This window comes from Strigops habroptila, chromosome 3 (genome assembly GCF_004027225.2).
Source record: "Strigops habroptila isolate Jane chromosome 3, bStrHab1.2.pri, whole genome shotgun sequence".
NCBI lineage: Eukaryota > Metazoa > Chordata > Aves > Psittaciformes > Psittacidae > Strigops > Strigops habroptila.
The window spans coordinates 48,615,832-48,630,686 of record NC_044279.2 but is presented as its reverse complement, the minus strand read 5'-3'; the positions used below and the strand labels follow the sequence as shown (position 1 = coordinate 48,630,686).

Here is a 14,855-nt window from a genome sequence, read left to right as displayed (position 1 = left end):
AGTGATTTCTACTGTGCAGAGTTCAGTTGATTTTTCTGGGGGTTTTAGTTTTTTTGGTTTTGTTTTTCCCCAGTGGTGGTGTTCCTCGGGTTTGATATTCTGTACTGAATAGCTTAGAAACAGTGTCTAAATCCCATTCTTCTTCTAATCTGTTAAAAGATTAGAGGAAGAGAGAGTCCAAGTCAAGTCTTGCAAGCAGCTCAGTTATTCCCTACAGCCAGTCTGTGTTGGTCTCAACCAAACTATTCCATCCTATGTTTTCTGGCAGACTATTCAGGAAGCTGCATCAGCTCTTGTGAATACAGACAGTCGTGTGTTTAAGAGTTAAGTTCTCTCCATATTTTAGATCCAAGTCACTACCTTCTGAGTACTGTGCTACTTATCTCTCTTTTGTCATCTTCTGGTATCTGACATGCAAAAAAATTGAGATAAATGGTTGCATGTTATTTCTAGTTGAATTAGCAACTTTTTGAAGAGAGGTATTACAGCCCTGATTTCAGGGATAAAGTCACCCAAAAATCATAACAATAATGATGAGTCAATACAGAAAGTATTTAGGGCCTTCCATTAACTCTAATTTTAGGGGAGCAGAAGTAGTTATACATTGGAATGTCATGGTAGCTTTGACAAGGTAAAATCAGTTTTGTTTGAAATGGATATTTATAGGAGGTTTTATTCTCACTTGGTCTGAGTTCCTCCTTTCCTATTTGATGCATTTGGTTTGATAGTTTGTCACATTTTGGTTATAGCTTTCTAGAAGTCTATTCAGTGTGTGCCCAAGTTGTGTTTTTTCTTTTTTGTGTGAGTGTATGACTGGGAAGTAAAGTGTTATTTTTCTTCTGATCCTGGTGTTCTTTTGCTATAAACATTTTCCCCCTAGGGTCTGTTTTGTGAAGTGAGAGAAGTTAGAATAGCAGGTCCTGATTGTAAATGAGTGCCATATTTTGGTGCTCCTGTTTTATATTGCTTATCACTTCCATGCCAGGTGTTTTTTCCAAAGGTCTTGGCCATAAGCATTGCAGCTCTCCCTATGAAACGAGAATTAATGATAAGGGAAGGCAAGAAGATGTAAATGCTGTAGAGACTTCCCTCTTTACCTGCCTTGGGAGGCAGGTAATCCCTCACAGCTTTGGGTGGTGACAGGAAGAACTGATGCAGTGACTCCTTCCCCTGTACAGGTCTCCTGGCAAGGGTTTAAATCCCCATTTTTTGGCACAGTGTTTCACTCACCAGTACCAATGATCGAGACTGTCCCCTTGTATCCTCTTGGATTATATTCTGTTCCACTGGCATGATCTCCTTTTGGCAGTTTTTCTGGGGCCGCCCAGGCAGAGGCAGGGCGATGCGACTGTCTCTGTTGCTTGTCCTGAGGGCAGCTGTGCCATACTGATCTGGAGCTGAACTGGCACACCATGGGCACCAGTTTTCTTGAAGACTTTTAGAACTGGACCTCTCTTAGACACGGCTTTTCTATGGTGAGTGTGGAAACATCTGAAGCATGCATGTGTGTTTATGTTGAACTTTCCAAGGAACTGAGGAATTGTCAACAAATGCTCTGGCTGAAGATAGCTCCTGTGAGCATGGGAGGCTGCCTGCAGAGAGAGCAGTCCTTGAGTGCTGCAGGAGCTCATGTTTGCAAATCACAGCTAAATATGGAGATAATCTGAGAGCTGTTTGCACCTTTCTTAAACTGTGCTTTTTTAAATCGTGCAACAGAGTATGCAGGTGACTGTATTGACCATAGTGTGTCTGAAGTAAGGTGACTGACAGAATGAATTGCTTAAAAAAAGAATACAAGATTTATTAAGTGTGAAACACATATGACAAATGTCTTGCTTATTTTTTGCTTAGAATGCAAGTCAGATTTGTTTTTTTCTTCTTGTTGAGGAAAGAAATAGGTGCTGACTTGGCCTGAAGCTAACAAATGCTAAACTAAATGCTGCTGGCTGCAAAACTTGGTTCCAGCAAGTCAGGTGTTGCAGTTTGCAGCATGCTTAGCCAAGTATGGAGGGAGCTGCCAGTGGCATGATCTAACAGGCTAAATGTGGTGGCAGCTCTCGGCAGTGTTTATGATATCCTCCTTGCCCAGAAAACCCAGGTGTGGGCAGGTAAAGAGAGAGACAAACAGGGTAGTTCTTGGCGTTTCTCTTGGCAGGAGCAAACTTCCAGCATTCCCACCTGGCCTCTTGCTGCAGCCAGCCTTTTGCCTGGGGGGCAGCAGGCAGCTTTCGAAGTACAAGCAGCTTTGAACCAAAATCTGTTTCACATAGAATGTATTGAGCTTCTTTTTTGACAGTGGATCCCTGTCATTAAGTGTCCTGACTTTCTATGAAAAAATGTAGATGCTTATGCGTGCGTACAGTACACATGATATTGTTTAAAATAATTCTGTTTCAGTTCTTGCAATCTTTAAATTACAATTTGAAAAAGCAACCTGATGTGCACAGAACATTTTCAATTCGAGTTGCTCAGCTGGGTGCTGGTTATTTCTGTTTTCTAACTGTGATTCTTGAGGAGTGTTTATGTTTGCAATTGTACCCTTAAAGTTCCCTAACCATCCCAGAGAGAATACATCACAGCAGTTATAAGTGATGCAAATAATCATGGATTCAGTGGTCTACTTTGTTTGCCTCTTGTTTTGTGATGCTTGTTTTTGTTTAAAGACTGTTGCAGAGGTCTTTTTCATTCCTCGGCCATGTCAGCTATTGAAGGATAGCTCGCAGAATGAACTAATGAATCTCACAGGCGGGTTCTGTTCAGGCAGTCTTAAAAATATAAATAAAAGGGAGATCAAGATTAACTGCCTGTCATGTTCCTTAGCATCAGATCAATAAAAACTCACGGCGTGTTGCCTTTTTTGTTGTTATTAGTACTAATAATACAAAGAACTTATTAAAATCATTGAGTTGTCACTGCAGAACAAATGGCATAACTTTAATTTTAGCATGTAAAATCCTATTTGAGAGGACGCTGTGCTATCTCTCTCTCTTGCTGTGAAAAAGCACCATTTTTGGCAGAGAAGTTGAAACCCAAGCAGCTTGGCTGCAATAAGGCAACCAGTCCCCAGTGCTGGCAGCCAAGCCAGCATTGCGGGAGCCGCAGCAGCATCCTCCAGCCTTTCTCACACTGTCCACAACACCTAGAGAGGAGAGATGTGATCTCAGCTTCAGCTCTTCCCATCTGTGCGTCTGTCATTAAACCAGAGAGGTGACTGATGCTGTGGGAATAACTCAGATAAGTAAGCCACTTGGTCCAGGCAGTCTTGTATCCTTATTTCCTGATTAATGGTCCAGTATCCCTGAAGGATAAAGGAAAAGCACGGGGACATGATAATGGTAGGTGTCCTCCCAGTGGCAGGGGGGTTGGAACTGGATGATCTTCAAGGTCCCTTCTAACCCAAACCATTCTGTGATGAATGTTTTAGCTATACTGGCAGACAGTCACCATTGTTTAGAGACTCTGAACTTTAAATTATGAGGTGAATAAGATGGGTTAGGGTCCAGGTGCATCTGGAGTGATAGAAAGTTCAGCTTTTTGCTTTCCCGACTGGTTTGAGAAAGGAAACAGGTGCTGATGTTGGCTTCTTAAGGGATGATTCTGGAGCTGAGGTATTGCAGCAAAATGTAGCTCATCCAAAAAGTACATTAATTGATGCCTTTATTAATGTTGCTTATCAGTTACCCAGTCATGTGTTTTCTTAAAACTTCCATAGGAACTCACTAGGGCTCTTGGTTAGTATTCAGTATGATCTTTGTGCTTTGCCAAGTATGCTTGCTTTCTAGAACTTGTCATGGGTTTTTTTCCAAAAATCTGCAGTAAATAAATATTAGATAAAGACACTGACCTGTCTTAAATAAAAAGTATTAAATTAAAGCAAAAGGAAGTTCATGAAACATAATCAAGCAATTATTAATTAAGCAGTAATTTCACTTTTGCTTTGGCTTTCCAAGAGCATCTTCTGTTGCTTTAAGCACTTGAATCAGGTAATTGCTTCCTAAATTGTTTTAGGATCTTACCTTTATTTCTATATTTACAGCCTTTCTTTCTACCTTGAAAGGTTCTGAATTTAGACAGGAAATAGGAAAAGAGAAAATATGCCATAGAACACATTTTTTTCTTCCCTTTTTTTTTCCCTTTAAGTCTTTTATCCATGGGGTTTCCCAGAAGTGTACAACTAGGATCCATTGAGGGAATCAGTCAGTGAGGCATGTTGCCTTACCTACAGCTATTACAAGTATGAGGCACTATGAAAAAGTAGCCTTAATGGCTATTCCCTCTGCAGAGAGACAGTGTGCTTTTAGGTCCTAAGGGCAGCTGAACACACCTTAATTGTTGAAATTGATTGCAGGGACTGGCGATATTAAAAACTGAAAATGGATGAATAGCGATAGCAATTGTTGCTTCTCTGGAGGAAAGTGAGATGCAAGCAGCAGTGAAAGGATTGTGAAATGCTGTAGCAATACAAAAAGGATTTGAGATGAAATATTATAGGAGGGTATTCTTATTGGAGCTCTGGTATATGGTGTGTGTTTTTTACTTGAGCAGGAACTTCAGTTTGTGTAATTTTGACTGTATGTTGAAGGCTTTCTTTAAAAATAAACAAACAAAAACACCCATAAAAAAGTGCAGTGAAATACTGGAGGAAGAGACAGAATTAGGATAAAGATGGTGGGAAATTCCTACAAAAAGCAGAGTAGTATGGACACTCCTTTTAAAATTAACAAAAGGATGAGAAAAGAAGAACTTAACAGTGTTTTGTACGAGATTCTGTTCATTCAGCATTCCTAAATATTTTTGATTACTTAATGGAAGTAGAAGAAACATCTAAAAATAATGAAGATCACAAGGAAATGTGTGTAAAGCAGCAGCATGACTGAATCTATTTTAACAAATACTTTGGAGCTGTGGAAACTTGCTTTTTAGTAGATATGGTGATGCTAACACTTGAAGTAATTCCAACATACTATAAAATACTTAATGTTGGGGCATTCCAAGGCAGAGAATCTCTCTGAATCATCTCAGTCAAGATTAAATACTGTTTGCCTTCTAAATAGGGAACTGAAATGTTAATTGTGACTTCAGGCTATAGTGTCCTATGCAGTATGTAAATCAACACTGCCTGGAAGTGAAGCCTCAGGTGTATTTTGAAGCTTCTATAATAAGCTAGTCTGAACTAGCCTTGGTCATCTTTTTATAAGAGCAAGAAGTGATAGGACAAGGGGGAATGGCTTTAAACTGAAAGAGAGTGGATATTAGAAAGATATTAGGAAGATTAGATATTAGGAAGAAGCTCTTTACTATGAGGGTGGTGAGACATTGGAACAGATTGCACAGAGTAGCTATGTCAGCCCCATCCCTAGCAGTGTTCCAAGGCCACGTTGGTCTAGTGGAAGGTGTCCCTGCTCATGGCAGGGCGGTTAGAACTAGATGGTCTTTAAGGTCCCTTCCAACCCAAACCATTCTGTGATGTTTTGAAGTCACTAAGAGGGTTTTATGCTAACTAAGATGTATTTTTCTGACAGTAATAGCTCGATGGCAGTTCATAAGTTTTGTCAGTTTATCTTGCAGTACGTCTTGCTAGGACTGGCATGTTTTGTTTCATTAATATTTTACTATTGCATTAGGAAAATCAGCACAATGTATGTTCTTCATCCCCCATAAACTGCTCATTCTGAGGCAAACTGATGATCCCTTTATTTTATGTGTCAAAAAAGCCCCACATCTATATTTAGCTAACTTGCTCACAAGATATGGCAAGATATTCTTACTCAGTGGGCAGCACGGTGAGTTGGCACTGATGGTGTTTCACATGACTGATAATGCAGAAGTTTCTCTTGGTGGTGCTGTGGGTAGGACAAAGAATCGTGATGAAGAGGGAACAAGATAGAGATAGTTCACAGTATCCCCAAAATACCATTCAGAAGAGCTGCTTAAAAATAACCATTACTGCATTCTTGTTGTATTTTGGAAGAGGGGAAGTGATATATTGTAGAAAAGATTTTGTTTATTTAAAGATCTACTAGTATTTCCAAACTCATTTAAAGACCACAAGCGTCAAGGGTTATCTTTAAGAGAACTATGTATACACTTAGTTATAGATGACTTCAGGGGTAAAAGTACAGAAAGAGTAATCAGTAAATAAACCACCTTCTGTTTTGACAGTAAAGCCATAGTATTTATGATGAAAAGTTAAGGCATAAGTCCAAGGAGAGTCACGTGTTCTCCAGCACATGGCTGATAAAGGCAGATCAACAAAGTGACTTTGTCACCATCTTCTCTGAAGGAGAGGGCACAACCACAGATACCACAAGGAGTGCATCTACCCCTGGCTACAGTATTGCACCCTATCCCTGAAGTGGCGGCTTGTTTGATTCTGTAAAATGGCTGGATGTGAACTGACTTTTGATCATATATCATCTAACCATCCACTGTGTTTTTTCTTTCAAAAGCAAAGAAAGAAAAAGAAATTAACAAAATGTACCCGGTAGGAGAACAAGAGAGCTGTGTTAGGGTGTGAGCTGAGCAAATACAGCATAAAGACATGTAGGGATTACTCTGAGGTGCTTTGACTGGTGGGGCAGATACCATAGGCAAGATTTGGTAGATGATTCTCTCAGCTCTCATAGTTTCCTTTACACAAATAGTAGGTGCATACACACCAGAAATGCAAGCAAAAGAGCTTTCTGCTTAAATGTTATTGTGATTCACAGGAAGAAAAAAACGTAAATCATGAGTGGCTGTCACTTGTGGACACTTACTAAACATCCTATATCACCAGTAGTTAATTATTGAAAGTTTTTAATAGTTTGGAATTTTTTACTGAAACTTTCTATTTGATAAGCTGATAAATCTTTCACTTAGAAAATTCTTCACCAGCACAGTCCATTTGGTTTGATCTTCATCCTTCAGTGGTGATGGGGTTATGTTTGCATCAGCAGAATACAGCCTCACCTGGAAATATGCTTGTTTCTGACTTCCTAAAGGGCAGGTTTTCTAAAACTTTTGAGTTGCCCTCAAAAATTTAAATAAAAATGACAACAAATTCTGGGATTGGGCATCCTGTAGAATATGCTTAGGCAAAAGAACTGTGATTTCACAACTGTGAAAATAATGTTTTCTTGATGGAAAAGAATCTTAGTTAAAGGAAAATAAAGCAGCAATTAAAAACAAATATTAAGGACAGGAAAAAGGTAAATAAATTTTTTGTAACAAAAGTAAAATTTAATGACTAAGGGACCAAAAAGTGATTTCCAATGTGGTTAGAGATAAAGTGCTTAATACATTTTGCAATGGGGGAAAAATATCCCAGATCAGATGTAGATTCAATGACAGATGTGGATAGTAAAACTGTGAGTAATATAGTAAAGGAAGGAATAGCAGTAGTTATTTCTGTTGCAGTTTTTGACTAAAGCAGGAGGATATAACTACCACATGTAATGTTATAGATGTAATAAAGATGTTTGTCATCTATAAAATAAAAGGATATGAGGTGGCATCTGCTAAAATAAACATTCTCAGGCCAACAGGCCGTTTAACTGTGAATTAGAGTAGACAAGGAGTTTTTTGAATTGCTGAAGTTAACAAGTAACTGCAAAAGTCTTGGCATCATGCTAGTATGGTTCTAGGGAGAGCTCCAGTGAAAAGCCATGTTTTGCCTTCCGGAGGCTCATGGAGGCTATCCCTGGTGTACTCCACGCACTGTTGTTATCAGTGCCTATCTCTCTGGTGGCCGCTCTCTTCCCATGTGAAGTGGATAATTTCGAACTGAAATAAATGGGGGTGTCTCTCCACCCTGGGTGCTGCAGTCTTGGCTCAGGGTTTTGTTTAAACTCCGTGATGAGCTTGCAGACTCCTTCCTCTCCCCACCCCATTTAGTTCTGGGAGACAGTAACTGCTTGGGTGTTTCCTGAGTCCTTCTGTGTTGTCTTAATAGAACCAAGCTATTTTAATCTTTTCTATGTCTTCATGGCTGATCAAGGTCTGTCTGCAAGCCAACTTACCTACTTATCGCCATCTCTAAATATATTTCTATTTGTGATCAGCATTTGCGTGTTGTTTTGTTTGGTGTGGGTTTTGTTTGGTTCCGTTTTGTTTTTTAAACTCTCCCTTGAGCACTGAATAATCAACAACTTGCTGTGGCTGCCAGAGCATCCTCATACAGCTGGTATTCGTTACTTCTGCTATTCAGGTTAGTGGCAGCCACCTCCCATGGGATCCACACTGACAGGTTTCGTATCTGGTGACTATCATAGTTGGAGGTGGTAACTCTGGAGAGCTGCCCTCCATCCCTGCTTCCTTGTGATTCAAAGTTAGGAAAAAGAGAAGATCAAACATCACCATCCCTTGTGTAGGGAGGCAGGGGGCAGCTATATGGAGGAGTGTGTAGCCCTGACAGATGTTGGCTACACAAAATTAAGTGTTGATCAGCACAGTGAGATCTCTGCTGACTGCAGCAGCTTGGGGATAAGAGTTTCTAGATTTGCTTTTTGTTTTCTAGGGTAGCTAATCACTTCTGGCTCATATCACAGTAAGTCTGTGGCATTCCAGTGTGTTTTTGCAGGCCTTGAATGCAGATTATGTGAATTTAGACACAGCTTTAGTGTAATTGGCAATTATCAGATATTTTTAAGGATTAAAAGTAGGAGCCCAGGGATTTGCTATGCTTCTATGTAACTTTACCAAAACTTCAGGCTCTGTTTCCTCTAGTCTCTGTTTTCTTCATTTTCTTTCTTTACCCCTTTTTTATTTTCTTCTAAAATTGCATTTCTTAAATCTCTACTGAAGTTGTCAAGGCTAGGTAGAGGAAGAAGGTTGTATGCTTGTCTCAAGCAATTTCTGAATTGCAAATATGGATAAAACTAATGAAGAGAGACCTCTGTAATCATTGTACAGCAGCAGAATAAGGTTATATTTTATAGCTTTGACAGTTCCCTGGAAGGTGTCTATCTCTGGGGGATGGTAGTTTTGAATCACAAAAGGTTCTGCTTGTTTTTAAGAAGAATTATTGGACAGAATGGTTAATATTGCTATCGCTGATGCAGTTTTTCAGTGTATGCATTGAGAAACAACCCTGTATATATAAATGCATCTAAAATTTCAGATCAAAAGCTCCAGCCTGAGTACCATGCCTGGAACAAGTCCTGATCCTATAAGATAGAGGAGAGTAAACCGGCTATGATCATTCTTTATCCTTCTGGCACACAGTACAAATGTTGCACTATACATGCACGTAGCAGTAAGGAAATAGATTTATCAAACTCTGCTCTCAGGCAAATTCTGATGGGTAATAATAACACAAATACCCAAAAGATGCCGTGGCTTTTGCTCACTGTCAGCGAGCATTATATCAATACCAGCATAAAACATTGCAGAGTTATGAGTCCACTGTAGAAAAGCCCACCACTGTTGTTGTCATCTTCAGACTACCCAGTACTGTTTTCAATGTTTTTGATTCCAAGTAAGCCATTGATTGTGAGGTAAAACAGAAGGCTTTTTAACATAAATAAAGTATAGTATATTTATTGACTATGCGTATTTTAATTTTAGGTCCTTGGAAGAACACCATGATCATCCGAACGTGGTAATTGGAGATCTTCAGTCAGATGAAGAAGATATCATGAACAGTTCTGATGAAGATGATGACACAAATTCTGATTCTAGCAAAGGGGAGCCTGATCCTCCCGAAGAGAAGCAGGTATCTCTTTATCTTCTGAAGTTATTAATCACTCTTGCTCTATTTTATAAGTTGTAACCTCTTGGGATATTTTCAAATAAAAGGCATTGAGTCAACATAACTTTATATATTTCTCTTTTTTTGTTATTTTTATTGTTTAGTGGTGGAGTGTGATTCTGAAATTTTAATTTATATGTGCACATTAGCCCAGCATTAAGAGGTTAGATTTAGAAACATCCCACTAAAAAGTGTGCGTTGCCTCGCATATTTGTTCTTAATCTTTCACTGAATCGTGGAGCTATAGACCTGCCTACTGTATCCCTCTTATAGAGCTACATGCACAGATGAATATTTAAAAATCTTCAGTTTTGAGACTTCCAAATACCTTTTAAGGAAGCTAGCTATGTCTCGCAGATGCTCGAGTGCGCAGTGTCTCTTTTGCACTGAACATTTAATGTCAATCTTTGATTTGACAGCCTTGGTGAAGCGCAAGGAAAGGGGCTAGGTGAAGGTTGCAAGGTCTGAGAAGGTCCTTCTGAAAAATCTCTTGGAAGCTGTAGTTTTGCTTTGATGGTCGTTTTTCAGGGATCTTGGCTATGCAGGCAAAGGCTGTGTCCCAGTAACCATTTCTGTGCAGACAGCTTTTTTGTGTTTGCAGGTTCCACACACTAACTTGCCAAATCACTGCTTGGGCACAGGGGCCAGATGACTGAATCACTTTTTAATTCTTCCTTTTCGGTGGTATGAAAGGGCTCAACATGCCTTTCAGCATTTCTCTCCTTTGGTGCTAAGGAGAAACTATTGGTGTATGCATGGAAGACCGGTTGTTGTAGGGTTGCAGAGCCACTTCTATGGCCCTTGGAGGAGTGTAAGCCACTCTTAACTGTTGGTGTTGAGGTCTGACCTTCTGCTAGCTTCTGTGAGTGTCAGCTTTGAATGATTTCCCATATTTTCATAGGGTGGTTTGGGTTGGAAGGGACCTTAAAAATCATCTAGTTCCAACCTGTCTGCAATGGGCAGAGGCATCTTCCACTAGACCAAGTTGCTCAAAGCCCCATCCAACCTGGCCACCTTTATCTTATTTCTTCTTCATTTTCATTTTAATATTTCATCTTATTTTCATCTTCTTTCTTCCTCAAATGAGGAGCAGGAAGACAGTGCTAACTCCTCGGAATGGAATGGAGTTTTGGGGGTCCTATCCCTCTCCTTGGGGATACTCACTTCCTTATTTCTCAGTCCTGGATGCCCTGGCACCAGACTGCCCATAGACCAGTGCCTGTCCTCAGCATCAGTCCTGGTAGCTCTGTTTCCTTTGATAGTAGTTATATTTCCTTCCTTTCCTAAGAAATGAAATAACCAAAAAAAAAAAAAAAAAAAAAAAAAAAGAAAGGCAATGAGACTTTTTAGTGCTGGAAGAGAAGACTTGATGATGATGTGTCAGACCTAAATGTCATTTAACCAAATCTTCTAAGAGGAATAAATTGGGGAAGGGAAAGAGAGTCAAGGGAGAAGCTTGTTCATGTGAAACTAAGCAGGACTGTGTCAGAATAGAAGCTAACTTACCTTGATGGTTATAGAAATGCCCTAAACCTTTACTGCCAGAGTTTTACAGAAAAGCATCCCCATTATGAGGCTTCTCGGGCAGGTTTCACAGAGTAATTCAGCGCTTGCTGTGAAGCATCTGCTCGTAGGCTTGCTTCAGCCTCCTGCAGCATGTGTGGCTGGCAGCTGGGCATTACCAACCAACTTCCTAACAGGGAGAGCAGCTGCAGAGGAGAAAGAAGCAGTCTCTGCATCAGTCATCAGCTGGGCTTGTTTTTATTTTTCCTTATCACAAGCATCTGGCTGTTTTGATGCTTTTTATCTGTTGGAGAAGTTACAAGGTTCCTTCCCAATGCCATGCCTGAGAGCCCAATTTGCATCCCTTCAGTTCTGCCATTAGAGACTCCCTAAGGTCCAGAGAATCTTTGGCTGAGCAAATGTGAAGTGGCCTTTTCAGTGCCAGCTGGTATGTGAAAAGTCTTTCAAAAGGGGTTGAAAACAGACTGTGATATTTCACTTCGTAATTGTTTAGCAGTAGCATCTTGTTCTCAAAATACTAATTTTCATCTCAATTGCAACTGTCACATCTACAGTGATGGCAGATACCTTGCTCTGCATAATTGAGTTATTTGTGAATTCAGTCATGTAGAGAGCATGTCAGCTGTACTTTCTAAAGAGGCACGGAGGCCTGAGGATGGGTGTTAGAATCTCGCCTGAATCGGATTGACCCTCACTGTGTAGATCTGACTGGTTTTTGGAAATAAGTTTAATTTTAGGAGAAAAATCACAGCTCTGTGTGAAGATGTCTGTGTAATATATGAAATAAATAATATCATTTGCATATATGTGTTGCAACACCAAATTATTAAATTTAGAAATTAATTTTATTAATTTGGCATTAGAGTAAAATGAAAAAATAATTTACAATTATTTTTTATTTTGAATATAACAATATCATTAAAACCAACTTATGAATATCGTTGGTTCCATGGTTTGATTTCCAGCTCTTGAGACTTGTTTATAGGTTTGGAGAAGAACTAAAACTCCAGACAAATCTTGCAACAGTAGTGCTTATGAAGCAAAAATTCATATATAATGCCACTGATACCTGCTTTTCTAGATGAACTGTTCAGTGCAGATATTATACTGCCATACTTAATACAGTCTCCCTGGGACTTTCACTGCACTTATGTTGCATATCCTGTGATGTTTGGCGCTCCTTATCCGCGTTCTTTCTTTGCAGCCAATTAAAATGAAAGCCTGAATGTCTAATAGACGTGGTGGCAGCTGGCAGCAGAGAAGCATATGGCAAACCATGAGAGCTGTAATGGAGAAAGGTGTTTTATCTGAGGGAAATGGTACATGAGAGTTACACTGTGTAGGAAAGACAGCTGAATCCTGACAGATAGCCCCTTTTGTTTTGTTATACCTGTTCCTTCTGTCTCATGTTGAACTGTAGCATTCATTTTTGAAAGCCAAATGCACGTGCAGTAAAAACCAACATAATCTGTACAGTGTTTCAGGTAGATGACAAGGCTCACACTTCTACATCTTTGCAGTATGGTTGCTAGTTATTCCAGCAGCTCCTTTAGTAGATTGTCAGAAGCTGACTTTTCAGTGTCTTTTTTTTTTCCGCTTTCTCCTTTTGTCTTCTTTTTCAGTAAAAAAAATGTGTATTTCTTTTAAGATGTTACTGAAACCCACTTGAGTTTACTGCAAATATTACTGTTGCTGTATTAAGGGGGGGGTAACAAATAATATAGAAATATTATCTGTGCTACTTTTGCTAAACAGTAATTGTCACTTGCTAGGGCTTCATTCATTATGGGCTTCAGTGCTTCCTGTAATAATTAAATAGAAAGGCTAATATTGTTTTTTCCAGCTACAAGCTAAATGATTTTTGCACAGATCCTGAAAGGCCAGAAGATTTCAAAGCCAAGAGATCTCAAAGCAGTATAAAACGTTTTTATTAGAAACAACTATTGAATAATTACATTGGATTTGAGGAACTACTAGCTACAGTTTTAGTAGGTGCATAGTATAACATATAATTTTATTTGCAGGGTAAGGCATCTGGGAAGAAAACAAAGGTTTACCATATTGCCAAGGAGATCATGAGCTCAGAGAAAGTGTAAGTGCCAGTGCTAAACTTTACAGCTACTCAATTTATTTTAATTGGGCAATTAAAATGTAACCATTTGCCTTTTCTTGCTTTTCTGCTAGGTTTGTGGATGTGCTAAAGCTCTTACACATTGTAAGTACCCAAAAAAAGAAGTTTCCCTTTGTTTAATCTGTTAAAGTTCTATGTTTAGGCTTTATTGAAGTGAATGTGACTTTTTTTTTTTTCTGCTGTGTCTACATATTAAAAATATAAAAATTAATCTAATTAAGCATAACTTTAAAGTTTCAGATTTTACATACTGGATGAATATTTCGATGGTTCCTTCTGCGTCTCCTTAATTAATTTATTCAGTCTTCCAGCTGAGCGGAGATGTTGCTTGAATATTGAAAATGGAATATATATTCAGTTACGTTAATCAGCATCATATTTATAAGCCAGCTTGTACCATAGCACCCAAAATAAAATCTTTGATTAGAATAACTTACAAAGTAGCAGGGGGAGGCAGGAACCTTTTGAAATGGTACATTAAAATAAACATTCATTAGCTCTAATGGTGCATCCATCACCATGGCAGCATATTTTTGGGGGCTGCGATTCTTTGACAGATGCTTGCTTTCTGATAACAGCTGTGATTGTAGTATGAGCAATGTGTTGTCCACAGCAAGGGTTAAGTATTTAATCCATGTTTATGCAGACCAGTCATCTGTTAAACATGCTGTGTTGTGTTGAAGGTGATAATAGTAAATTAATGAAGAATTTAGCTTTCTCTAGCTCTGTTACGTGTTTTTTGCCAACTTCTGTGATATGTTTGTTCCATTTTGTGACTCTATTAAGCACATACATAGTGATTTTTTTTTTCCTTGGGCAGTAGAAGTGGTTATATTGCAAACAGATGCATTGGTCTATCTCGGTCTCTTAAGAAGCATGTTCTGTGAAACTGGGAACAAAGGCTTTTATAGATGGATGTATACAATCCTGTTACACAGACATCTTTCAGGAAAAAAAATTTACCACACCACTTACTGATTCCTCTTTTGCCTCCATTTTAGTAATTGATTTTCTTATTCTGTTCAAGCTTGTTTTTTAAAAGCTGGGCCAGGCAGTTGTGGCCAATATATAATTTATATTCAACGTGGATTCTAGTACAGAACTCAAGCTTAAGTACTGGATAAAGGAAGAGAGTTGTCTTAATGAGTATAGATAAATTTTAAGCTGTATGATTCTAATTATAATATTTTTCAGGTGTATAAGTTATATCTTAAAGGTGTCTTTGCTTTTCAGTGTATCAGTTCTTCAGGTAGCATGCATGGTACTGGAGGAAAAGGGTGTTGGTGCTGAGCATGCAGGCAGATGAGGAAGAATGTGGGAGAGGGAAGACAGGGAGTTTAGGAAGTTTCTGGGATAAACTTCAGGTTGGGTGCACAGTGTAAATGTGCAATACTGTAGAATGTGTTTTGCTTTTTTCTTAATGGATAACTCACAACTCTCTTTGTGACAGTATGCTATTTTCTAGCTGCC

At 39.0% G+C, this 14,855-nt stretch overlaps 1 protein-coding gene across 6 annotated transcripts in view; it reads left to right on the top strand.

Annotated features, from left to right (window-relative positions):
- Positions 1-14,855, top strand: part of FGD6 (FYVE, RhoGEF and PH domain containing 6) — a 72,855-nt gene that overhangs the window by 19,660 nt on the left and 38,340 nt on the right. For all 6 annotated transcript variants that reach the window (XR_003990627.1, XR_003990625.1, XR_003990623.1 and 3 more), the window contains exons 3-5: positions 9,547-9,694; positions 13,279-13,346; positions 13,439-13,469. Coding sequence is in view for 1 of the 6 variants with exons in the window: in XM_030480057.1 (XP_030335917.1) it covers positions 9,547-9,694; positions 13,279-13,346; positions 13,439-13,469 (247 nt within the window). In the remaining 5 variants the exon portion in view is untranslated. The remainder of the gene's footprint in view (positions 1-9,546; positions 9,695-13,278; positions 13,347-13,438; positions 13,470-14,855) is intronic.